A 25,612-nucleotide genomic window follows, 5' to 3' on the forward strand; every position below is an offset into this window, starting at 1 on the left:
GCCTACTACATGAGCAGGGCACAGATAGTGAGAATAAGAGGTCTGGGACTAAGGCCAACCAGCATTTGGTCTGAGAGGAATTCGGAGTCTTTCCTTCAAACGAAAGCAGAGATTTAATCTGACATTTCACATCAGTCCCCCTGTGTATTGGTTTGACACAAAAATCCTTTTTACTGCTCAGCTGGAATATTTCTTACATATGTTATTGTGTGTAACATTTGAATCGTGAGTAACAAATTGCAAAACAAAAAGAGGGAGAGAATGAGGAATTCTAAGACAAGGAGTTGAGTAAATCCCTAATGGGACTTCCTTTTGTTTTTATTCACACAAAAATGCAAATAAGAAGCAGATAATGTGCCTTGTAACAAACATAGGCAGCAGCATACAGGCAGTAATCAGGTGCTTTAGCATTAAGCTGTTGCTGTGATGCAGTGTTCAGCTAGTTAGATGGAAATAATTCTAGTAAAATGGGGGATGTAATTTTTAAAGAAGGTACAGAAATGTACAGTATTTATTTTTTACCAGGTCATTGCTTAGAAGCAAAGTTCCCCCTTCTAGCTATTAGCATTAGCCCAAATTGTTGCCGAGCCTCATCAAGCTAGTTGGGCCATTCATCAGCTGGGAGACCTTGAGTCATGCTAACATGCATATGTAAAAGCTGCATCTGTAGCAATCAATGTGTGTGCCAGGAGTGCTGCACTCCCTTATATAATCAGAGGACTCAGAATTACAGAATCTAATGTAGGAAATGAAAGGTTTGATCCAGCAGCAAAATAAAAAAAACCCAAAACATTATCTGATGGAAACTCATGTTAGTTGACAATTTACCACCATATTCTCTGTCTTATGTACATCAGTGCATGTGGCATTTTTTACTAGAGGGAGAGGCTTTGGAGGAGTCTCTGAACTCTCTCATGTTGTCAGAATATTAAAGATGTGTAACTTAAGGACCCAATAGGCAAGACACATAATTGTAATAGCAGCTGGGTTTTTTTCTGCCTAAATCAGTTACTTAATCCAGGTGTATATAGAGCATTGGCAAACCCTGGCTTCCTGGCTTAATAAATCTAATTAATAACATGTTGGCAGCACTTCAGATGTTACCTGGCATTGGCACTTTCAAACTGTTACATAAAAACATGAAAGTCTTTTTCAGATTAGCAAGGGTAAACCAGTGCAAAACTAATTCTGACAAGTGTTTGCATTCAGTCGTGCTCTCCTGTATTAAACCAAAGACAGTGACGTTCCCTCTGTTTGGCTTTTGCTGATAACTCCACTGTAACGCTCAGGAAAATGAGGAGGTTCACCAGGGCTGTGGGTGGGAGACAGGAGGGAAGGATGTGTGCTACCCTCTGCATTCCTGTGTGGCAGGATATATCTTCACTACAGTGAAGAGTCAGAACCTGAGGATATACGAAATATCTACATTTCCACAGTTTGGAATGACTCACTGTCTATCGCAGTTGGGAACATTCTTATGCTCGCATTATGTTTGGTAATTCTCTTAAGGATAAATGCATAAGGACATATTATGTAGCAGAAGATTTCATGAAGTGCTGTTTACAAGTATTTAAAAAAATTTCTTCTTCCAGATATTGATGAATGCAGAGAGATTCCTGGAGTGTGTGAAAATGGGATCTGTATAAACATGGTTGGCAGCTTCCGATGCGAGTGTCCTGTGGGTTTCTTCTACAATGACAAGCTACTGATCTGCGAAGGTAGAGTGCTGATCTCATTCAGAGAAATGGGATTTCACCAGCTGGCAATTCAGACACTGGCAAATCTGATATACTTGCAAGTCCTCCTTAATGAGGGAAAAATACTGATACCAGTGTAATTATGTTAATTCAGACATGTAGAATTCTTTTGCATAGAAAATACCAGATTTTCCATCAGACATCTAAGGCCTTGAAGGAGCATGAGTCAGCAGTCATGGGAAGAAACATTGTTTTTCACATTTGACAGCAGAGCCAAGAAAAGAGTAGTAGTCTTGAGTCAGATCATGAGCACAATTTTTTTTTAATTCCAGGATATTTTTTTCTAATGGAACAAAGATTTCTGTAAATAATAAACACATGATAATTTCTTTCCAATTTAAACATTTCGTAACATTGTATTAGTTTAATGGAGAAACTAAAGTTTGAAACAGCAGTATGAATTGCCATCATTCTCTGGTGTGGGTTATGACTGCTGACAACATGGGTGCTGCAAGCAAGGCATTGAGAGCTTCGAGTAGAAGCATCTTCTGTATGCTGCTTCTAACTGAAACACAGTTACATTTCTAGGGAAATAAGGATATCTTTTTGCAGCATAAGTAAGGAAAATTGGTCAAAAATTTTTGCCTAAAATTTTGTGGTGGTGTTTACATTGAAAGCTACTAATATCCAACAGGGATCTTGATGCTTTGTTATGATCAAGGGAGATTCTCATAATCTCCAGTGGAGACCTATGCAGACATAGCAGCTTACTTATTCTGATCACAGTCTTAAGACTGAAATCCACCCAAGTGAAGTATTGCAGCAGGCCTTTCATGGGCCCTCCAACGCCTTCAGAAAACCATTATATAAATTCTCTAAATAGGAATGAATTTTACAAATGGAACATGTGGGTTTGGGGTCATTTCAGGGAGATACCTAAATGTAACCAAGTATCTACTTTTATCAGTATATTTATTTTTTCAGAATTAGGAAGAAAATCCTATATTTGGGTAAGGTAATACTCTTTACACTAAAAACAAGGTGGTTTTGGTGTCCTTCTAGTGCCAGCTTACCATAACAACCAAATTCCTTTTTTGTATTGACAGATATCGATGAATGCCAAAATGGACCAGTGTGTCAGCAGAATGCAGAATGTGTCAACACAGCTGGTAGCTATCGTTGTGACTGTAAACCTGGCTACAGGTTCACATCAACTGGCCGCTGCACTGGTGAGTACTTCTGGCTTGTTTGTGTGAGGGTCTGCAAAAAGTAGTAGATGTTTTAAAAGAAGTCTAAAAAAATAATCTCTCCTCTTCAGAAAGATGGTATAGCCCAGGAGGCTCCAAGAATCCTCCTCTTAAAGCCTTTTAGGGCATCCTATAAACATTCTGGTAATTCCCAGAAGGCTGAAGGGCCCATCTCAGAGGCATAAATGAGAGTTAATCACCTGAGTAGGTGTTTGTCTTCCGCTTTATCCCACCAACAGCAAACATTTTTCTTTAGCCCATGTTGTGTCTAGGGAGGGAAGACCAATTGATTCACTACCTTTTGACTAACTATTTTCTGACACTAAAAATTAAGTTGCAGTCCTGACAGGGACCTTCCTCTGCATAAATTCTTTGATTTTCATTATAATTTCCTAGATGTGTTTTAGCAATTTATTTGCCACTTGTATTTTTGCAAATAACTCGCTGCTTGCTGCGGTGTCTGCTGATAAGGTGGACTTATCTGCTAGGCCATATGCAATAACTAACTTAAAAAGCTTATTGTTAAACTGCAGTTCTCTAATCTATTTGCTTTCTTACAATATCGTAGTCCAGAGAGGCCTTCATGTTATCTTGATTACTTGAAGAATTGCAGAGATTTTAAAGACTGCTGTGGGCCAAGCAGCTGTAAATATTATATACATTTCTGAACAAAATAATAATTACAACGGAAACTGGTAACACTTTCCTTGGGTTTTTGCTTCTGAGTACTGGAGTTTTAGGAAGTGTACTTTTCCCTGCAGTGTGGTTTTTCATTGTTTTATGTGACCCTTGAGGGAAAAGGGTGTACGGGCAACCAGAACACTACTATGAGAACTAAAACCTTGTTTTGTTAAGCTATGCAGTGGCACATGTAAATATTCAATATGTTCCTAATGTAATTGTTGTTGTTATGGGTTCATTAACAGCAGTACAGGAAGAGCCAGGGAAGGTTCTGATATGGGTTACAATACCAAACATGACTTGGCACAAACAGTAATACTTCCCTGTATTTTGCTCTGATTTTATATTTAGTGAAAATAAAATTACACAATTAGAGTCAAAATAAAAGTGGTTGATAAAGTACTTGATCCAGCAAAGTAAGGAAATTCCCAACCTCTCTGCTGAGAGCAAAGATTGCTAAGCACCTTGCAGTATTGGATCAGTCATGCTACTGCATGGAAAATGATCACACCCCAGTAGTTTATATGCTATTGAATCAAAACTGCTGTATCACAGCCACTAGTACTAAGAGTACTGCATTTATCTTACTATCAAAATAGCATTCTTCTGGTGCTACCTATTGTGGTATAATAAATAATTTTTCATATAAACTCTTTTTTGGCACTTAAGACAATTCTGCCTTCCGATTTTTTAAAAAGTTACAATGTTCTCTGTTTACCCCAAAAGAAGTGACTTATCCCTGGGACTTTAACTCAGTATTCATTTGCCCACAGAGCACCAAAGAGAGTCATAGTTTTTCTTTCATCTCCACTCTCCTGAGCTGCGAAGATTAGGAGTTCTTAAGACAGCATGTTATCCAGCATTGGTTTTCTTTCTGCCTCCTTTAGACTCTAAATAGCAGCAGTATCATTAATAGCATTGGGAGAGCTTGGTCCTCAGTGAACACCCATCCAAAGTTACTAGTGGCCCCAATTGATGTACAGTAATCCTGGGAATGGCGGCTATCAGGATTGTCTGTGTGCCAAGTAGAGTGTAGAGAAGAGGCAACAGAGGCAGGAAAACAAGATTTAGTACATGAAGTTCTTTGCAGTTGGGAACAACCTGACTCTTAGTTTTGCAATGAACTGGGAATGGTTTGGTAAGAAACTGCATCTGCTTTGCTTAGATTGCATGAAAAAGAAAATTACTGAACACTAAAATCTAATCTATTCTAATACAGGTGCTGCTTATGGCAGCATCTCAGTTGTCATATTTTGGAGCTGCAGCAGGTGAAACAACAGGTAGCGTATTGAATCAAACCAGCTCTTGTTGGTGATGAGATCAACAGAAGGACCTCATTTGATCATGTTTCTGATTTGTCACAGAAAAAAAAGTGCTGGACAGTGAACATTTTGGTTTTTAATATTTTGTTTTATTTACTATTGATAGAATCCTGGATTCTGCCCGAAAGCATTCGTAACAAGAGTAGTAGGAAGCAGTCAGCTGTTGAACTAGTGTAATAGATGCCCTGCTATTGTAAGGCAGCATATCACATGGTGGCAGGATAGCTTTCCCCATCTCTCTGTAGAATTATGCAGTTGAGTGTTTGCTGCTGTTGGCAAAATATTTTCTGACTCCATATAGCAGTAACTCTTCTTGCTGTTTGAGCTTTGTCTGCTTTACAGGATCATCACATTGCATGAGAAGCATGGATGCTACAACACATATGTATACATGTACCCATTTTATCTCTGCATAATGAGTAGATAAATCTACAATGCATTTTACCTCTGTAAGCTTAGTGAGAAAAGTGTGGGATTCATCTCCCTTTCTGTTTTCTGTGATTTCTGTGAGTTAATCAAGCAATTTATGCTATAATCAAACATAGCTAAAAGCAAGTAGTTGTTTTCATGAGAAGGATACAAACTATGAATTCTGTGTGGCTTTCATATCTGCTGCAGTCAATGTAGAACGCTCCGAAATCTCCCTATACAATTTCATGTAATTAATTCTACTTTTCAAAGCCATGGTGATATGCTTTCCCTCCAGCAAGAATTTGTGTTTGGTAAATATCATTTTTACACTACATTTTTTTCAGCTCCACTAATGTTGGAAAAGGTAGTTCACAAGCGAATAGCCCCATTTCTGAGATTTACTTAGTAATGCTTTTGTCATTAATAAATTAAAAATACTATTTTAGATTAGGGCCATGCACTGGATTCTAACTATCATGGTTGCTGCTAATACATCTTTCCACCCCTGTAGTCTAGAGGCCTTAACTTTCACTGTGCCTCTTTGTTTTCAGATCGGAATGAATGTCAAGAAATTCCCAATATCTGCAGCCATGGGCAGTGTATTGACACTGTTGGAAGTTTCTACTGCATTTGTCACAATGGATTCAAGACCAATGATGACAGAACAATGTGTATAGGCAAGTATATAAAATTAAGCTGTACTTAGGCTTCCATTATGACAGTTAATTAAGTCTATCCTCTCTGTCATAAGGAGTTGCGTTACAAGAACTGAGATTGTGAGCCATTTACCACCAGGCAAAAGGTACAAAAACACCATAGCTGGCAATTAGAGATGACAGGAAGCTGATAATGAATGAAGAACATCTCATTACAGTAGAGTGAACCTTTAAAAATACATATCCTGTCTAATGAACTGCTAATGCTTTCATTTTTCAGTAAAATGTTCCATTCTTCTCAGAATTTTTGAAGCATCTTGTCTCATTTATTCCTTCAGGCAAGAAATTTAATAGATGAATATTGCAATGCAGCAATTGTATGCAGCCTGCTTGTTAACAGAGTAAGTGAAGGGTAGATGTCTTGCCAGAAGAGTGCCCTTTTCAGAAATGGAGTCATCTTCATAAAGAAGGAAATTCTGTATTTAACCTGTTCACAGCTGTTAGTGTAGTGTCTGTTGTCTGAGCAAGATGAGGAGATTTCAGAATGCTTCTGATTAAGGATAGCTTAGACTTCCATTGGGAAGGGTGAGATAGGACCCACAGTAAGATAAATGATTGTTGGACCCTTCATTATTTTTGTAGATGTTAATATCAAGTGTATAAAGCTATGTAAAATCTTCTTTTTGGGAGATACAATAATCTTTTTCCCTTCTATTCACTCTGTTGGCAGTGGATTATTTCTCTGGCCTGTGGGATAGCTACAGGCTTTCCTTTTCCCATCAGTGATTAAAATTCTGGCTCCTTGTTTTTTCTCCTTTGTAGATATTAATGAGTGTGAGAGAGACGCCTGCGGCAACGGAACCTGCAGAAACACCATTGGCTCTTTCAACTGCCGCTGCAATTTGGGGTTCATCCTCTCACACAACAATGACTGCATAGGTAAGGAGTGCTGAGACTGGTTACATGTTTCTAAGACTTTCTACTTCTAATGCAACTACCATTAGTACCATCTTCTCTATTGAGTTAGGATCACACCTTGCGTGATTAAAGACAAAAACTGATTTCTTCAGTCTGAAAAAGGGCCTCTTTGATTATGCACTCCTCACTTTTCTATAGCCACTTAAGTGTTTGCATGTGATATATGCCATTCTTTTTTTTTTACTCTTGCTTTGACAATTTTACAACATAGACCAATAGTGATATTTTCCCCTCACTTGCTTTTGAAACGGGATTATTTATGTGTTATCAGTTACCATGCCAATATAGTGGAAACAAATCTCACCTACCCAATTTCACTTGTTGTAGGTGTTTCTTACATAGCTTTCAATGTTATTTTTCTTAGATGTTGACGAGTGTGCAAGTGGAAATGGAATGCTCTGCAGGAACGGTCAGTGTGTGAACACGATCGGGTCCTTTCAGTGTCTTTGCAATGATGGCTATGAGGTGGCTCTGGATGGAAGGACTTGTGTTGGTGAGTGCTTTCTTTTAGGGTAGGAAAAAACGTGCAGCAAACCTTGAGGAGATACTCTTAGTAAAACAGTAGAAGAGGTCAGAGAAAACTGTCACACTATTATCATTGTACCTAGCAGAAGAAAACAATGACAAGAGGACGAGAAGACGACTCTTCTGCTCCTAGGAAGTTCCACCATCAGTTTGATGGAATCGAAATTAAAGCAGCCTCAGCCACAGATTTATTGAGATAATAGCAATTATCTCAAATAAATTTACTTTCTTTTCTTTTAGATGTCAATGAGTGTGCACTGGAGCCTGGAAAATGCTCACCAGGCACGTGTCAGAACTTGGATGGGTCATTCAGATGTATTTGTCCTCCTGGATATGTCCTGCAGAATGACAAATGTGAAGGTGTGTACAGAACAATTCTTTTTCTGTCCCTTTTCTAGCTACTCACAGTTGTTACCTCTTCCCTCTGCATCTAAACATGAGTAATGTTTAGTCTTTTGTGACAGTGTACAGTTCTGAACTGTAGCCACTAGTAAGTCACTAAATTCCCAGAAAAAGTCTCACCAACTTTTGTTTGAACCAGAACTACCTGATCTAATCCCAAGAAAAATCTAATCCCAGGCTGTTTGGTTGATGGTACATTGCTGAGATTTGCCCACTGGATGAGGATTTGAAAACTAACCCTAGATTTTTGCACCTGGATTTCTTGTTTCTCTTTCTGTCTGTTCTTTTTGCTTGACCTTTTTGTTTTTCAAATCTGTTAGATATCAGTGATGATGTAAGGTTACATTTTACGTAGTACAGCTGCCAGTGTAAATGTTTTTATTTCTCATCTCTTTAATTACTTTTCTTAAAGACATTGATGAATGTGTGGAACAGCCAGAAATTTGTGCCCTGGGCACTTGCAGCAACACTCCAGGCAGTTTCAAATGTCTGTGTCCAGAAGGCTTTGTGTTGTCTTCTACAGGAAGGCGATGCCAAGGTAAGTTCATTCCTATTTTCTGGCATTTCAAAATTTGTTTGCTGTTTTATAAAAGCCTTATTAGCTGCCTGTTTTTAATATAACAAGGAGACTCTGACTCAAACAGTGTTTTTCACAAGAAAACATGATAATTCTGTAGTTGGGGCCAGGTTCTGTCTCTCCCTACCATCTGTTTGTCATTAAAGAGAACATTGCAATAAAAGGGGCGAAGGTAATGTTAAATGCACCAGGTTAAGTGAGGAAATGATGTTCCCCTGCAGCCCTTTCTTGCACCCCTGGAAGAAATGTTGAGGCTACCTGGACTCTGTATAGACTGTGGCATGTCTGACAGGGAGACAGAGCACGAACACAGGCAGGAGACTACTGCAATGCACTGCTAAAGGCAGCATTTCCAGGAATAAGGCTGTTCTTAGTACTTATCAAATTCACAGTAACATTTGTTATATGCTATTCCTCTCCACAAATGTGTGGGTAGAAGAAAGATCAATGGAAAAAATTCTTAAACAGTGTTGTGTGGTCAGTAAACACCCATCTGCTTAGAAAAGTCTGAAGCATCTTTTGGCTTCTAGATTACCACATACACTGTTCAGAGCTTAAACATGGGCACTAAGACAGAGATCAGATGCTAAAAGCTGAACATCTAGTAATGAAAAGCCACAGGTTAGTTTATTTTGTGGATAAAGAACAAGCACAGCAAATTAGGGAGTGAGTTATTTTAAAGACTTGAGAAATTATTAAATAGATACATCATTAAATGTCCTATACACGGTGTGCACAGTGGGAACCACAGATGGCTAAGACCTTTATAAGGACGTCTGTAGTTAGGCTTGGCACAGAACGGTGATGCTTGTTGACACCATAGTGAGTTCTTCACTTCACAGTGTGCTATGTGAAACTGTGGTTTTGGTAAAAATGAATCCAACCTGCAGTGAACGTTCATCCAAGTCTCCAAACCACCATGCAGTTTGGCACAGTTACTTCACTCAACTTCAAGAAAGCAGCATGGCTGTTTTAGCTGTGCTTTTGTAGCGTGTGTAAATGAGGTTTCTTCAGTCTGAGGGTGTTGTTCTCTTCAGGTAAGTAAAAAAGTCACAAAAAAACCCAAGAAACAAAATCATAAAAAAGAATGTAGCCTATTCTCCCTTATGAACACAGACCACTGTTTCACACATAACATCAGAGGAAAATGCACACTCGTGTGTATGAACTTCATGGGCTTCTCCCCATCCCCTGGAGAAGACTGGTGGTTTTGGTTTTGGGGTTTTTTTTTTCAAGTATCTCAGGCCAAACAAAGTTTTGTTTAAAACTGCCTATTACCTAGGACTTTTGTAAAATCTGGACATTGCCCAGCATTGATGCTGCAGCCGGAAAACTGCATGAGCAGCTGCTTCCACAACTGCCCTGTTGCTGTCCCCCTGCCAACACAGGGAGCTGCCAGCTCTCTGCCTGCTGGGTGCTTGTGGTCTGTGATCTCAGCTCTGCTCCAGCATCCTGGTTACCCAGCTTAAGGGAGGAAAGTGTAGTGCCACTGGGCCAGGTTTTTTTGTGTGTACTTCAGGGAAGAATGAGGAAGGAAAGTGGTATTGAAAATTGCCTCTCATTTTAACACTACACAGTGTTATCATTGCAAGTTGATTAAAATCTCTTGACTCAATTGATTCTTACTAATAATGGAATATAAATAAATTAAGCCACTATTCAGTTTTTAGAAAGAAGAGTGAGGGTAGTATGGGAGTACAGCACTTGCATCTCTGCTGGGCAAAAGAGAAAAACCCCTCCTTTTCCATGACTGAAGTAGAATACCCTATCCTATAGCTTTCCTTTACCGGGGCAGGGAGCTTCCCTCCCTCTTCAAATCTTCCCCAGTCAGAGACAATAATGGTCCTTCTTGATAGACTGAGATGGAAGTTGGGTGTTTTGTTGGGGGGTGGGCTCCTGTAATTTTGCAGTTAACACTTCTAAGAGAAAACTGTGCCAAAGTCACCCTAACTGCTCATAACAAGTTTTTCTCTGTGCAGATCTAAGAGTAAGTTACTGCTTTACCAAATTCGAAGATGGAAAATGTTCTGTACCGAAGTCCCGAAACCACTCCAAACAAGAGTGTTGCTGTGCCTTAAAGGGACAGGGATGGGGAGATCCCTGTGAACTCTGCCCAGAGGAAGCAGATGGTGCGTTATTGACCAGGTTACCTTACTGTCATGATGGCCTCTCAGAACTGAAAGAAGATTGGGATTCTTGTAAGAAGGAATTAGGAAAAATAATTTTCCAGAGGTTTTAAGAGGTTTAATTGTTTAACCCTAACAATTGTCATTGCTCTCTGTAAAGTAGATACCATTGCAGTCTCAAAAAACATATTCCTTGCATAGTCCAGTCTCAAGCTTGTTTGCTTATAGATTTGTTAGTATGATTAGGTGCTGAGTATTTTGCTCTGGAAGTGTCACGTACAGGAAGTGGAAAGTAGTAAGTAGGTCCTTGGTAGGCTCTGAGTGGAAATACCTGCAAGACACAAATGGAATTCATCTAATTGTAAATAAGTATAGGAAGGGGTGCCATAAACATGAAATCTAATTAAAAAAAACCAACAAAACAGTCAAATTACATCCACATCTGAATCACTGTGTTACATTTTGTGACTACATTTTGTCATTAAAAAGATCTAAATTTGCAATCTTATCAATATGAATGACTTGCATAAATACCATGGAGTGACAGAACACAAGCCTTGATGAAGGAAAGCCTCCCTGGACTGTTGCCAAAGAAACTTTCCTTTGTTAGTATCCTTTGTAAGACCAAGTAACTAGGCATCAAGCAAATCAACAGACCTTTATACCATAATGGTGCAATTTGCTGAACGGACTTTAATTCATGCTGACAAATGTGGTTAACAGCATTACTGGTTTCAGCAATACATTAGTACAGTTCACTTCATTAATAAGTCATGTAGATGTTTTGCAGACAATCCTCACAAAAGCCAAGGGAAGAAAAGAGAATCAGATGTGCCAGTTGCAATATTCCTCCTAGGCTTATTGCCTGTGCATGTTCCATTCTGTTGCCCTGGAACATTTGAACCAAAGTCAGTTGGAAAAGCATGGTATACATCGCAGCATTTCATTTAAGTGTCAGCTCATATATTTTTCACAGTCCAAACTGTTCTGAAAGGATGGTATCAAGGCCATTTTTCTCATCTTTTAAAAAAGAAATAGCTTTAAGATATCCGAGTCTGGGAAGTTTATGTCTTGGCATGTCACGGACAGTGGAATCGTTTCTTTTTTAAAAAAAAACACAACTCAGTTGTTATCTCATGCATGTTCTCCATTGTATGCTATCTGAATGCAGGCTGGTAACCTCAAACACATGTGCCACCTCAGTCTCCTTTGGAAGGCTTGAGCAACAGGCAGGTTTTGTGCTGGCCAGCTGCACAGGGCTGTTTCCCACTCAGAGCATAGCAGTGTGCCAGACACTGATACTTTCCGTGGAGGTGTGCATCTACATTTAGTTCTCTTTTGTTCAACCTCATCAAAGATCAGCTAATGTATTTCAACTAAAGAAAGCGTAACATTTGTTATGTCTATGACTGTATTCTACTGCTGCACTGTAAACCTCTTTGCAGCCTACTGCATTTGCAAAAGAAAAAGCGAAATCTTGTCAAGGGTTCTGTGATGTTCTGAGCATGGTTAGTAGAGAATATGGCTCAGCAGCATCTTGAGATGGTTTGAATTACAGTCCTGTGTGCATCCATCTGCTCAAGATGTGGTTTAGAGGGGAGAGGTGGAAGTTTAGTTTCAGTTGCAAGACTTGAATTTTTTTTGTGTGTCAGACCCAAAACTAGAGGAGTTTCTGAAGCTGAAGGGCCTTTATGATTACATGCATCCTTATTGCATTTTGGTCCACCAGAACGGAAATTTAGGATTTCTTATTTATTCTAATGCCAAGAATTTACCAGGTGATTTGCACAGGTAAGGAAGTACATGATTTCTGCAACAAAAAATAGAGGGTGACTTGTTCTCAAAAGAATTACATCATCTTTGTATCTTCAAAAGCCACACAGAAAACCTTGTGGATTTGGAAACTGAGTGGTGACTTCACTCTAAGCTCAACCCAGAAATTTTACTTTCAGCCTACCTATAATAAAATTATTACTTACTCTAGAGATAGAGATTGGCATCCTTTAAGGAGCCACTAAGTGGTGACTATAGATTAAATTGTGTCTTCTTCAGAAAATCTAGGAAATATTTCATTTACAACAGAAAAGAATGCAGTCACTAGTACTGATACTTTAAAAGTGGAAATATTGCATTAGTTTGCTCCTAAAAGGAAGTTAAATAATGCTAATTATTTACAGGATTTTACAGATATACATACAGGAGATCAGATGAAATGTAAAGTGAGCATAGAGTTTTTATGTGAATGTAAGATTAAATTACAAGTTTATACATTTACATACTATATTTCTGGACCTGAACATGAGGAGGATGAATTGGTATTGGTGGTTACTTGAGTAGCTCATGAGTAATGCTGATCGCCAAGATAGATTTTAACATGGTTTGATTTTATTATTTTTATTTTTTTTAACAGAGGCATTCAGACAGATTTGTCCATTTGGAATTGGCATCCTTGTTGGACCTGGTGATGCAAGATTGGGTAAGTGCCGGAACTATCCGATGCTGTTGTTGCATCAGTATGCCATTTTCTACCCATGAGCCATACTCCCTTTCAATTGAGAATAACACCTCTGCAACTATTTCCAAAAGCCATGAACTGTGGAAACTTCTGTACGTTTTTTGTTTTTCAATTATTCATACCAATTTTAAATTCAAGCTCGAATATCTTATAAATCAGAAATTAAACTTCTTTTAGAGTAGCTTATTTTGCTTTTTAATTTATGCTGAGCAGACTTGCTACGAAACTTATGTAGGATCTAGAGAATGGTTCACATAGCATACCTGTCTTTTCTTATACAATATATATAGCCTGTTTACAGAAAATGGTTTTAATCCTCCAGAAGTGCAAGTCACAGTTTCCCAGATCCCTTCAGTACATTCTGTTCTCTCCCAAGACAAACAGCACTTCAGCCTTACTGGCAAAAGTTGTCATTTAAGGAGCGCTGGATGACTGCTGCTTTTCATATCTACTCTTCTCCCTATAGCCCCAGTCGGAGAGGATTTTTATCTGACATTTAGAATCAGTTTCTTTTCTGCATTCTGAAAGCTGGCCTGCAAGACAGTTTCTGTGCCCTTATCCTAATATCAAAATTCAAATATTAGTATTTTTTTGCAATCTCAGGAATATTTCTTGCCAGAGCAACACTTGTTTTTTGAGAGAAGTCTAAAAGCATATGAAGTCAGTTGCACTTACTGTGTTGTTTGTATTTCTGGTTAAGATGTGGATGAGTGCCTTGATCCAGATAACTGTAAATTTGGGCAGTGTATCAACACAGATGGGTCTTTCCGCTGTGAATGTCCGTATGGTTACATCCTACAAGGAGCTCAATGTGTGGGTAAGTATAACTGTTTCATCTTCCATTTTAAAGAATCTCCTGAATTGCTAAGTATGACATTATGGACTAGCGGCATTATATTATTCTAACATTGTGGAGTCGATATCCCCCCTGGTGCTTAAAACCTGCCAGGGCAGGGCCTGAGTAATCTGCTCCAAGTTGGTCCTGCTCTGGCTGAGTGTTTGACTCGATAACCTCTAGTGATCCCAGATTATGCTAGGAGCCTGTGACTAATTCAGTAACTGAAGTTAGTTCTCGGATTTTGTATGTTTGTATTTTTTTGGTTGTACATCGACAACGTAGATTTCACACCTTTTTGGTTGAGTATAACCATGTATTCTTGCCTTGATTTAACTGCTTGCAGATACTGATGAATGTGCTGTTGGAAACCCGTGTGGAAATGGAACTTGCAGGAACGTGGTGGGAGGTTTTGAATGCACCTGCGTTGAGGGGTTTGAGCCAGGACCGATGATGACCTGTGAAGGTGAGACTCCCATGTGTGAAGGACTGTCTTTGTTGTGTGCTGAAAGAGCTTCCTGATTTTGGAAAGAATTTAGGGGACTAAAGCAGCTTAAAAAGAAAAATGTGGACATTCAGAACAATGCATCTTTATCTGAAACAGAAAAATAGGTTCCTCCTTCTTGTATCTACCTTGAACTGTGGTACCTTTTTCTAACTGGAGGTTGGGTGAAAAGACTTTCTGGTGGTATCTGCTAAGGGACTGCCCAGAGAGGAGCATGCTGGGGTACGATCTCTCCAGAACAGTCCCCAGAAATGTAGCTTGTTGTGTGTATGGTTTTTGTTTACCTCCTAGATGACCCTTGAGTGAAGAGAGTCACTGTGGATGATGAAAATAGAAAATGAGCTGCTTGGGTTTGTTAGGGAAGAAACAGGGAACAAAACAGAATGTAAATACAGTATTAGACAATTACCGTGGTACCCCTAGGTTGAATATTTTTCATGCTTTGGTCTCTTATTTCAAAAATAAAAATCTGAAAATGCACAAAGAAGGGAGGAGTGAGGAAGATCAGAGTTATAGAAGGGGCACACAGATAATTAATTAGACTAGAATTTTTCAGTGTGGAAAATGTGGTTGAAGAGATACATGATGTAAATTTAAAAAGCCACAAGTGGTAAAGGTACCAAAAATAGAGGGAACATGTTAGACAAACCAAAGCAAACATTTTTATATGCATAGTACTTACTTCAGTTGTGGAAATCTTTGCTGCAGAATGTTAGTGAGGCCACAAGTATAAATTGACTCAGAAAGAGATTGTACAAATTTGTGTGGGAATCCGTCTGTGGAAATTAAGCTTGATAGTTTGGTTGTGGCTTTTGGCTGTGTAAGTCCTTAAACTGAGCGGCTGAATCAGGGGAAAGATCTCTGCATACATGGTATGGGTTTTTTTAATACTCGCCGCCTCCTGTTACAGCCAGAGAGAGGAGAATGTCCTAGGACATTTTGACACTCTCTTCTAACCTGACACAGCCGTTCTTAAATTATCTGCCACAATCTATTTGTTTGCAAGCCCATACAAAAGAATGCTTCTATTTTTGCATCAGCTTGCATTAGTTTTATATACAGTTAGAGCTTCTTTCACTTCCCTGTGGAATTTGGGTGAAAGCTCAAATTGCAAAGGAGGAGTTAGAAGAGTCCATAAACATCATTATATAGCAGTAATTACTCAAGTAGTCCAGAGTGTATGTAAATGCACTTCAAAATAACGTTTCCAGTAAGGATATTGTTTTATGGAATTCAGTTTACGAAGAAGCTGAATTAGTGCATCTAGAATTTAAAAATAACCAGTCATAAAAACTGAGCCTAGATGTGGAAAAGATACAGTTTTAACTGAGACAGTATTTTTGGCAGCATGGATCTGGAAATTATTTCCATTGGCTGCTTGCCGTTGAAGATATTGAAGCTTCAGGTAGCTGTGCAAACATCCTGGCATGTCTGGTGCCTGCTCCTGCACAGAAATCCATAATGAGTAGAACCATGGGTCCCCAACTATTAAAATTTAGCCCTCAGTAAACTGGGATCTGTGGTATTGCCTGTACCTAAAACCTGTGCACTCAAGTCTGCCAAGTTTTACAAAAGCATGTTTCACGTCCCTCATGGTCTTTGCTGTTCCAAATCCAGATGTCAACGAGTGCGTTCAGAACCCTCTGCTCTGTGCTTTCCGCTGTGTGAACACTTTTGGATCCTATGAATGCAAGTGCCCCGCGGGGTACGTTCTGCGAGAGGACCGGAGAATGTGCAGAGGTAAAGCTCCTACCAGACTCTCACAGTTATGAGATAATGATTTCAAATTCCTGCAGGGGTAGTGCTCTGACTCACTGCACTATTGGGCCAGAGTTTTAATCCCAGGAAGTAACTGAGTCAGAAAGAATTTGGGATGAATTCTATGGTTTGCATTATGCAGTTGATTGTATTAGCCCTGTCCTGCCTGTAAACTTATACATCTGCATAAAGTGAGGTCATATCAGATGATACAGTTTTGTCTTGCCCTGAAAATGGGCATTTGGGAGAAATCAATTTGCTCTAGGCTAGTATATCTTATGGTTGGTTTAGCACAATAAAAGTATGTAGAGTTTGATTACGACTGAAATTCCAAAGTCAGAATTTACTACTGTGAATTTCCAGGATCGTCTCTCCATATAATGACGTCTAAACCTTGTGTTTTAGATCAGAATGAGTGTGAAGAAGGAATTCACGACTGTGACTCAAAACAGATGGAGTGCAAAAACCTAATTGGCACCTATATGTGTATCTGTGGACCCGGTTATCAGCGCAGACCAGATGGGGAAGGCTGTATAGGTAAGTGACGCTGACATGTTGAAGCTCTTGAAACACACAGCTACTCACCAGAGCTGAAAATTTTGGATTTAACAAAGTGTTAAGGAACTCAGGGGAAGAGTTACACAACTACCTGTGTAATGGATCTACTGGTACTTTGCTTTGCTGTTCAGGTGTGCACACATGTGGCCAGTAAGTAGAAAATCTCGATGTGGCTCTTTACAGTCAGCTTGTACTGCTGATGATGAATTGCTCTGAGTGAAGAAAGCGGAGAATTGGGCCCATTGCTGTGAGCTGCTTTATCTCTGTTAGCATGAATGAGGGTAGATCTGAATTGTTTTTAAACTTTGGATGGCATTCAGAAGTGCAGCTGTAACTATGAAAAATTTTGAAAACCAGTGAGGAATATATTGCAGAGAAAACATAGTAAACAAAATATATAATATTGAGAGTTAGACAGCCATCTTTCCTCTGAAAATTGAGTAAGAGAGATTTTTTATTTAAAACAAAACAAAAAAAAATTATGCAAGTTTAACCAGGCAGAATGCATAGCTTAATAACTCCGTACAAACTTTAACCTGCATTAATACAGTAATGGACTTGATTTTGTCATATCATTTGAAAAACATAGATGAGAATGAATGTCAGACCAAACCTGGGATCTGTGAGAATGGCCGTTGTGTAAACACAGTGGGAAGTTACAGATGTGAATGCAATGAGGGGTTCACTGTCAGTGACGCCCAGAACGAATGCCTTGGTAAGTCACACATTAACACCCTAATGAACTATCACTTTGATGGCAGAAATTGTGGTTGAAATTAAACTTAGAAATGTATAGTGAGTAAACATGGTCTTGAATTTACATGCCTTCGGGAAGGTGCCTTTGTGAGTAGGTGCCTTCCTGCAAGTTCATTCTTCCATGCTAACGTATGCCTGCTTCAGTCAGTCTGATTGGGTTGACTTGCTATGAAAGCTGACTGTTCAGTGGTTTCAGTCAGCTGGGAATTGCTCTTTCTTTTCTTTGGTCCTGATTTTCAGCGAGTCCTTTTTCTCTGGGTTCAAACAGAAACATATATTTTTATAAGCATAATGAACCTTGTCTTCCACCTTTTACTAAATTTCCTTAAATCTTCTTTGTTTCCCTTAGATGTTGTGCTCTCTTTCTTACTGCTGGTAGTCTTTCACTCTCAGCTCCACAGTCCCAGGGTGAAGTATGCCCTTTCTTTTATATTTCTGACTAAATTCCTAATATCTCGTGACCCTCTGGAGGTTGTCACCATTAGGATTCTCTGTGATGCATAATTTGTCTTCCAGACAACAGGGAGGGCTACTGCTTCACTGAAGTCTTACAAAGTATGTGTCAAATCGGATCAAGCAACAGGAACTCTGTCACCAAGTCTGAATGCTGCTGTGATGGTGGCCGAGGCTGGGGCCAAAACTGCGAGGTCTGCCCCTTCCCAGGCACTGTGGCCTTCAAGAAGCTTTGCCCTCATGGCCGAGGATACATGTCTAATGGAGCAGGTACTGACTTTTCTGTTAAAGGCTCATTTACACAATGCCAAATTAAGTGATAAATTATAAACTCTCTTTTTGCATATTTGAACACTGTGAGGTCCTAAATAGTTTGGGTATCAGTTGACATTTTCTGAGAGTTTTCGTGTTGAGAGAGTACAGTCCTTTGGGAGGAGGGTGCATAGCCGAAGGCCCTGGATGACGAGGCATCCATCCCAGCTTGGCAGATATTTATTTTGCATGCTGGTTGATTGACATGCACTCAAATGGGAGTTTGCACTCTCACATTTGAGTGTGTTGTAGGTACAGATTAAGAGCTATTTGCGTGCTTGAAAGCAAAGTGATGTTTGATTTATGGAGGCTAATACATGATCAGCTCAGTTGTTCGCTTCCGCTTAAGGCTTGTTCATTGCATTTAAAAGTTAGATTAATGCTACATTCTGTATTTTTCTACTTAGTGTTTCTCCTTAATTTGTGCAATATTTCATTATTTTATGTATTTTTTTTTTATTTTATGTAAAGTGTGGGGTTTTTTCATGTCAGGTCACAAAAAACTATTGAAACTGTATAAAATCAGTTCTTGTTCCATTGTGAACTAACCCTTATTTAATTGCAGATATTGATGAGTGTAAGGTTATTCATGATGTCTGTCGTAATGGGGAATGCATCAATGAGAGGGGATCTTATCGTTGTCATTGCAACCTTGGCTATACTACAGATATAACTGGCACTCTTTGCATAGGTAGGTTTCTTATTATGGTGTATGTATATAAAGTTTATTACTAAGAGATAACTTGAAGAAGGAAATACAAAGATTTTGAAAAATGAGAAAAGAAAATGTCATTCATTAGAATGCTTTGAGGATTTTGATTTCCTGCTGATATCTCTTGAGCATTTTGAAAATCATTATCACAAATCTTGGTTATCAGCACTGAGGTATCTGGTTTTGCTTCTTCTAGATCTGAATGAATGTAATGAGTCCCCAAAACCTTGCAATTTCATCTGCAAAAACACAGAGGGCAGCTTCCAGTGTTCATGTCCAAAAGGGTACATCCTGCAAGAAGATGGGAGAAGCTGCAAAGGTAAAAATCAGTACAAGAATTTACTGCAGAAACTGTTTCACAGGCAAATACCAATCCAAGGCCATTTAAATGATATAAATCTGTCTCCTTGATTCATGTGAATATTTCCACTAAAGACAGTGAAAGTGGCCTGCACAGGATGGAGCTGGTGTTTCATTTCTTTGATAATCTGGATGAACAGTAAATCCACAGGAATTTTTGCAGGCTGATGGCAGCTGATCTTAAAAGACTTTGTAACCAACAGTGTATATGATTGGTCTTATTTTGGTAAGCATGTTGGTTTAAACCATATTTTTCAGTGATAAATGTATCTTAATGGATGCAAAGATGAGCATGGTTTGCAGTGCATTGTCCAGCATCAACAGAGTTTTAACATACCATCTCTGCTGCATGCTGAATAAGGGACAGCAGTGCAGGAGGGATTTTGAAATGTTCATTATAATTCCATTTATTTATGTGTCTTGGTAGCAAAGATCTGACTGAAACCGCAGAAGTTAGAGCAGCAATTCTAAACTTGGCATGGGAAATGACTGTATTTTGTCATTAGCATTTAAATACTTCTTTTGGAGTAATAGCATGCTTCAGTGCAATACCGTTTAGCAGTCTGCCACTGCTTCTCATGAAGATGGTGACTTCCCATTTATTGACTGCAGTGAGACCAAACATTTAGTATGTAACAGCATCTTTCAGACAGATGAGAGTGGTGTCTGTAATCCAGCGTTAGCATGGACGCTAGTGTAGCTCCACAGTCCCATTCGTTGCATGTGTGGCTTCGTGTGAGAGGAACTGGAAGCCGATGTGGAATGTGAGACGTTGATTCAAAAGGGTTTATTTGATACAGTATTTATTTGCAATCACTTCTAAGTCCAGCTGAACTGTCAGACCCTCCACAGGGAACGTCAGTGAAAGATGTTTTCTTGGGGTTTTTTAGATCTTGACGAATGTGCGACAAAGCAGCACAACTGCCAGTTCCTTTGCGTCAACACTATTGGGGGTTTCACTTGTAAATGTCCTCCTGGATTCACTCAGCACCATACAGCCTGCATTGGTAAGTGACATGGGAATGTAGACACAGATTTGGAATTTATTACTGACTCTTATTCCAGAAGCAAAGTAGCAAGGAGGTGAAATCGGCTTCCTGAGAAACCAAATGGAAATATAGGCCAGATTCTGATCCCAGTTCCACCAGAACAGAAGATGCAAAGAGGCCCTTCCTCCTACCTTCCCTTGTTTTTCATACTCTGTGTCTTTGAATTTTGCACTTACAAGAATCAGACAGCAAAAACACCCAATTTGTAATTTTTGCCTTACCCTTTCTTCCCACTGAGCAAAAAAATAGTTATATTTCTGTTCTTGTAGTTTATTGGAGAACCCATGTTACAGATCATGTCAAGGCTTCTTGAAACAATAAGCATGCATGAAACGTGTTTCTGCAGTTGTCCTTGAAACACATACCCATTATGTCTGTGGAAATGTTAAACAAAACTACTTCCTGCAAAACACTCTTTCTGCTCTGCAAGTTGGATCCTGCTTGTGGCAGTCTGATGAGCCTGTGGTATTGGTGTGAATTTGGGGGTGTTTGAAGACTACAACATCAAACTCCATACTCTTGGTGAAGAAAAGGAGTGATTCCCTTCCCATCACTGTTGTTAGTGTTTTCAAATTAAAAAGAAGGTAATAGAAGCTCTCCTTCTGTGGTGCAAAGTGAAAAATGGAGAGGGCAGTTAGACAGCTACGTTACTGATGTTTCTTTACCTCTTGTCACAGACTGTCATTGTTAGCATTGCTAAATGATCATCTTCACAACAAGGAATAAAAAGTAACACTCGGGCTTTGGTTTCCTTCAGATAACAATGAGTGTGCTACTGAAATCAATTTATGTGGGGCAAAGGGCATTTGCCAGAATACACCAGGAAGTTTTGTTTGTGAGTGTCAACGTGGCTTCTCACTTGATCAAACTGGGCTTAGCTGTGAAGGTAGGTACAACACACAGTGCATTTAACTTGGCCTTCTCTTGCTTTCCTTCATCTTCTCTCAGCCATACTGTCACCCAATGAGGCACCTATGGAGTAAGCATGTGTAGATTGAAGGGGAGTGGGGTATGGAAATTTAGCAACAAGGCAGTATTTCTCTCCATGGGCCTGAATAAATAGATATATTGCAGCATGCTAAAAAGCTGGACAGATATTTTCTGAGGAGGTTTCAATTTAGCCTGGAATATTTTAGTTTAAGCTTTGTAAGTTCAGCGTAACTTCTGTTGAATCCTGCACAGATTTCTGAAGGACTCACCAAGGACACGAAGTCTTGCACCTCCAAGGCAACCTGCTAAAGAGAGAGTTCAAGGGCTGCAGACTTTATTTCTCTCGTTCCCTAGAGCCTCTAGAGCCTCTAGAGCCTTCTCCTGGGATAAAGTTTGGTTTGCTTTGAAAAGACATAGCCTAGGATTCCTAGGTTGGATGCTTGGGTAAAAGCAAGGGACTGTCTGCTGTAGAGCTGGAAGCCTTAGGAAAGCCTTGGGGTTCCCACATACAAATGGCTTTCTGCTGTCTGCTCCATAGCAGAATGCAAAAACTCTGAAAATTGTGGCTGAATTTGAGCTTTCAGTGTTTTCAGTCCTTAATTACTTGCTGTGGAGCCAGAAATCCAAACCTGAAAGGCCTGAAGTGATGTCCCAGCACTGGTCAGGTTTTTGGAAGATCTTGAAATATACCTCTATATATGATATATGAATATATATGATCATTTGTAACGGACTTTTCAAATATAGCATAATTTGAGCTTCTTTCCCAAAACTCAGAGTATATCTCACCTTTTTAGATGTTGATGAATGTGATGGAAACCACCGGTGTCAGCATGGCTGCCAAAATATAATTGGAGGATACAGGTGTAGCTGCCCACAAGGATATCTCCAGCATTACCAATGGAACCAATGTGTTGGCAAGTCACTTTTTTAAATTCATACATTAAAATGCATGTTACCTTCATTAGCAACAAGAAGTGAAGGGCAATGGTGTAGTTTGTCATATTTTCTTTTTCTGATTATAATTTAGTAAGTTCAGCGGAGTTTCATTACGAATGTGCACTCCTGTGAAAGGCAGAGTGGATATGAAGCACTCAGTAGCCTATGTCCTGGTTCTACAAGCGTTTAAGCACAAAATTACCCTTGAGGGTGCTAGAAGTTGTATTGACGTTGAGGGAACTTTTGTTACTCGTGCATTTTGTGGTGTGAACAAAGGAAGTCTTACCCAGCCATGCAACAGTCTCTACTGAGACACAGGTCCTGTCTGAGAGCTGATGGTGGGTTGAACCTGGCAGACTCAGAACCACAAGTATGGAAAGATAAATTGTAAAATTAAACTTCTGGCCCAAAGCATCTAAAACTCTATTGAAATCCTACTTGATCTATGCTTTTATCATTCTCAAAACACCTACAGGAAGGCTGCTGTGTTTAAGCCTGTTCTCTGTACAGAATTAACCATTTGTCATATTTAAGCAAAGCTCCTGCTATCTGTCCAAAGATGCTTCCTTGCAGCTTTGAGATACAGTTTATAACAAGTGCTTACAGGACAATTCTGGTTATAAATAATAAATGCTAGTGCTCTTTATTTATGTTAAGAACTAAATACACTGGTCAATTAAAATGTTTATTTTTTTCCCTATCTAAACTTTGGTTCTATCCCAAGTCTCTGAGCCCTTGTAGATAGGGCTGCGTGTGCAGACCATTGATGCTGGATATGACTTGAGCAGACAGACCTGGGTCCTCTGCAGAAGTCACGGGAAAAGTCTCTGTACGTTTCAGCAGTGTAGCGTGCAGCATATTCAAACAAGGGAAACATAAATCATTTTTCCTCTAGTGACAGTTATGTGTGGTTTTAGTCACATTTAATGGGCTTCATACAAGCTAGTCTTGTGTGGATACCCGGCAATGTGTTTGATGACCTCTTTGAGAACAAAGGGCTTCATAACTCTTTGTTTGGCTTTCTTTGCTTTCAAAAACATAAAAATGCCTTTGCTTGTTACCACTGTGGTGCTCTAAGGAGGCCTCTGCTTTTAATTATGCTTACCAAACCTCCTGACATTTTATGCAGTCCTTGCTGTGACGTTTGCTTGCTTGTGGTCCAGTATTCTATGCCTGTAACATACAGGAGAACAAGGAGGGAGCACAAACATATGGTGGTTTTGAATATTAATTAAACTAGCAGAGCTTAGGGTTAAATTAGAACTTAGTCTACAGGAGGGTAAAAAAACCTAAACAACCAAACAAACCAGCACTGCCGTGTCTGGCTGCTGGAGGACATTGTGGAATCTGAAAAAGTGCAGCGCTCAGTTTTGCGAAACATCTTGGCTGTTTCCAAGTCTTCCTGGGTGATAGTTAAAACTAAGTGCATTTCCAAACCAGGTGTACGCTGTTATTCCAGCTTTTGAGTGCATTGACTACTGTTTGGCTTTTATACAGGGAATATCAGTTTCAAAATACACAAGCACTGGTATTTCCCCCATTGAAAGAACAGCTTCAACGTTGGCACCACAAATACTGATTGCCAGAAACTTCACCAGGGAAAATTACGCTGAGAGCAATAACTGGGAAGGGACTCAGCTAGCGCTTCCACCTTCTTCGACCTGGGGCAGTCCAGGCAGAAACCCAAAACTGCAGGAAAGGAGTCTTGGTTTCCTCCATCCTCACGGCATCTCTCCTTCCTGCTGAAGCTGAGCACAAAAGAGCTGCATGTTGCAGAGCACAGGAGAGCAAGACTGGTGCCTGACAGCACAGCTCATGCAGAGTCTGAGGCTCCTGTAACTGGTTTTTTTTCACTTTTCTTCATATTTTTTCTTTCAACAGTCACCCAAAATATGGGAGCTAACCTCACTAGTGTCCACACTCTTGCTGCTGTGGAGTGAGGCGAAGTGAGCCTATCTCCTTCTGGTGCAGTAACTTTCTGTGGCACAAATGTGCATTTATGATGTTGACATAATGGCTGTGCTAGTTATGACAAATACTGAAACATCGCTCTAAGTTAATGGCAAAACTCCTACAGGCTTTGGTAACACAGAATTCAGCCCCAGGTTTTAATACCTTGTGGTCTCCACATGTTCACATTGTAACGTCTGTAACTGTATATGCTTAAGATACTTATCTAGATCTCCTGGGTGTACCACAGAGGAAGAATTCATGTAATAGATTTTTCCGTGACAATTCCTTCATATTACTTGGCAATCCCAATTCTGCAAACAGTTTGTGTCTTTTTTAGCTTATTTAATGAAGTGTTCAGGGACTTTTGATGTTGCTGCAACACATAGTTAGATAATCACTGAAGAATGCTTTGGTTCCTCCCATGTCTTGTGCTGTGTGTGACTGCATCCCCTGCCCAGGCAATTCCGTAGTGCACCATGCCATAAATCAGGCTGCAATAAGCAAAGGCATTGCTTTTAAGCAAAGAACAAACAGTCACATTGTTTGGAAAAAGACAATAATGCTCTGAATTAGTACTTATTCTCCTGTAACCTGGATGCTTAGATCAGAGATGCTGCTTTGTGTTTTACATTTTATCCATACAGTGTCCAGATGGCATTTCTTATGCATGTGCACACACACGCAACGTGCATATGCAGTTGCTTTATCACAGAAAACAGGGAACAATAGCATTCAGAATGTTTCAAAGCAATTTGCCATATCAGACAAAAAAATTCAGACCGTCTACATTTAAAAAACTAGCCATTTACAGTAAATAAGCCTGAACTGACCTTGAACTCCTACAGTGCCGCACTTGGGAAGTTTGGAAAAGGGCTGGCTCAGAATGTGGCAGTCTTTTGTATCTACAGCTGCTTTTATTTTTACTTTACTACTCCTTCCTGTACCTTACCTGTACCTCATATTTAAATGTGAGTGTGTAGGGAGGGATTATCAGTGCCTGGAAAAGGTGTCAGAGCTTGATCCCTTGCTCTTTTTTTCTTTAATGTTGAATAGCATTATGAACATGGGATTACTGGACCAGATTGTTGGCTGTACAAAGTTTTATTCTTCTTGGTTGTTTCTGGAACAAAAAAAAAGTTGCCGCCTCTGCTTCTCTGCTCTCCAGAGCATGAGCTGACGTGGCATGAAACATCTTCTGTAGAGTAGCCCAAATGTTGCTCTGTTGTATGGTTGTAGTCATCTCCTAGCGACTGCTGCCCTAGCCAAGGGTGAGGCCAAGCCCTGTTCTGTGTTTCTGTCTGTCTGATGTGGCAGCATGTTTAGCAACAGTCAAGCACGACCTTTCTGAAGGTTAC

The 25,612-nt window shown here is 39.6% G+C and overlaps 1 protein-coding gene across 1 annotated transcript in view; it reads left to right on the forward strand.

The window, feature by feature from the left end:
* Positions 1 to 25,612, forward strand: part of FBN1 (fibrillin 1) — a 159,233-nt gene that overhangs the window by 127,903 nt on the left and 5,718 nt on the right. Inside the window, exons 43-62 of the mRNA XM_075045230.1 lie at positions 1,593 to 1,718; positions 2,804 to 2,926; positions 5,910 to 6,035; positions 6,837 to 6,953; positions 7,357 to 7,485; positions 7,758 to 7,877; positions 8,332 to 8,457; positions 10,476 to 10,625; positions 13,033 to 13,098; positions 13,838 to 13,954; positions 14,319 to 14,438; positions 16,095 to 16,217; positions 16,641 to 16,772; positions 17,383 to 17,508; positions 18,066 to 18,272; positions 18,880 to 19,005; positions 19,223 to 19,345; positions 20,277 to 20,393; positions 21,193 to 21,321; positions 22,163 to 22,282. Of these exons, the coding sequence (XP_074901331.1) occupies positions 1,593 to 1,718; positions 2,804 to 2,926; positions 5,910 to 6,035; positions 6,837 to 6,953; positions 7,357 to 7,485; positions 7,758 to 7,877; positions 8,332 to 8,457; positions 10,476 to 10,625; positions 13,033 to 13,098; positions 13,838 to 13,954; positions 14,319 to 14,438; positions 16,095 to 16,217; positions 16,641 to 16,772; positions 17,383 to 17,508; positions 18,066 to 18,272; positions 18,880 to 19,005; positions 19,223 to 19,345; positions 20,277 to 20,393; positions 21,193 to 21,321; positions 22,163 to 22,282 (2,523 nt within the window). The remainder of the gene's footprint in view (positions 1 to 1,592; positions 1,719 to 2,803; positions 2,927 to 5,909; positions 6,036 to 6,836; positions 6,954 to 7,356; positions 7,486 to 7,757; positions 7,878 to 8,331; positions 8,458 to 10,475; positions 10,626 to 13,032; positions 13,099 to 13,837; positions 13,955 to 14,318; positions 14,439 to 16,094; positions 16,218 to 16,640; positions 16,773 to 17,382; positions 17,509 to 18,065; positions 18,273 to 18,879; positions 19,006 to 19,222; positions 19,346 to 20,276; positions 20,394 to 21,192; positions 21,322 to 22,162; positions 22,283 to 25,612) is intronic.

The sequence above is a fragment of the Buteo buteo genome, chromosome 13 (genome assembly GCF_964188355.1).
Source record: "Buteo buteo chromosome 13, bButBut1.hap1.1, whole genome shotgun sequence".
NCBI classification, from domain to species: Eukaryota; Metazoa; Chordata; class Aves; order Accipitriformes; family Accipitridae; genus Buteo; species Buteo buteo.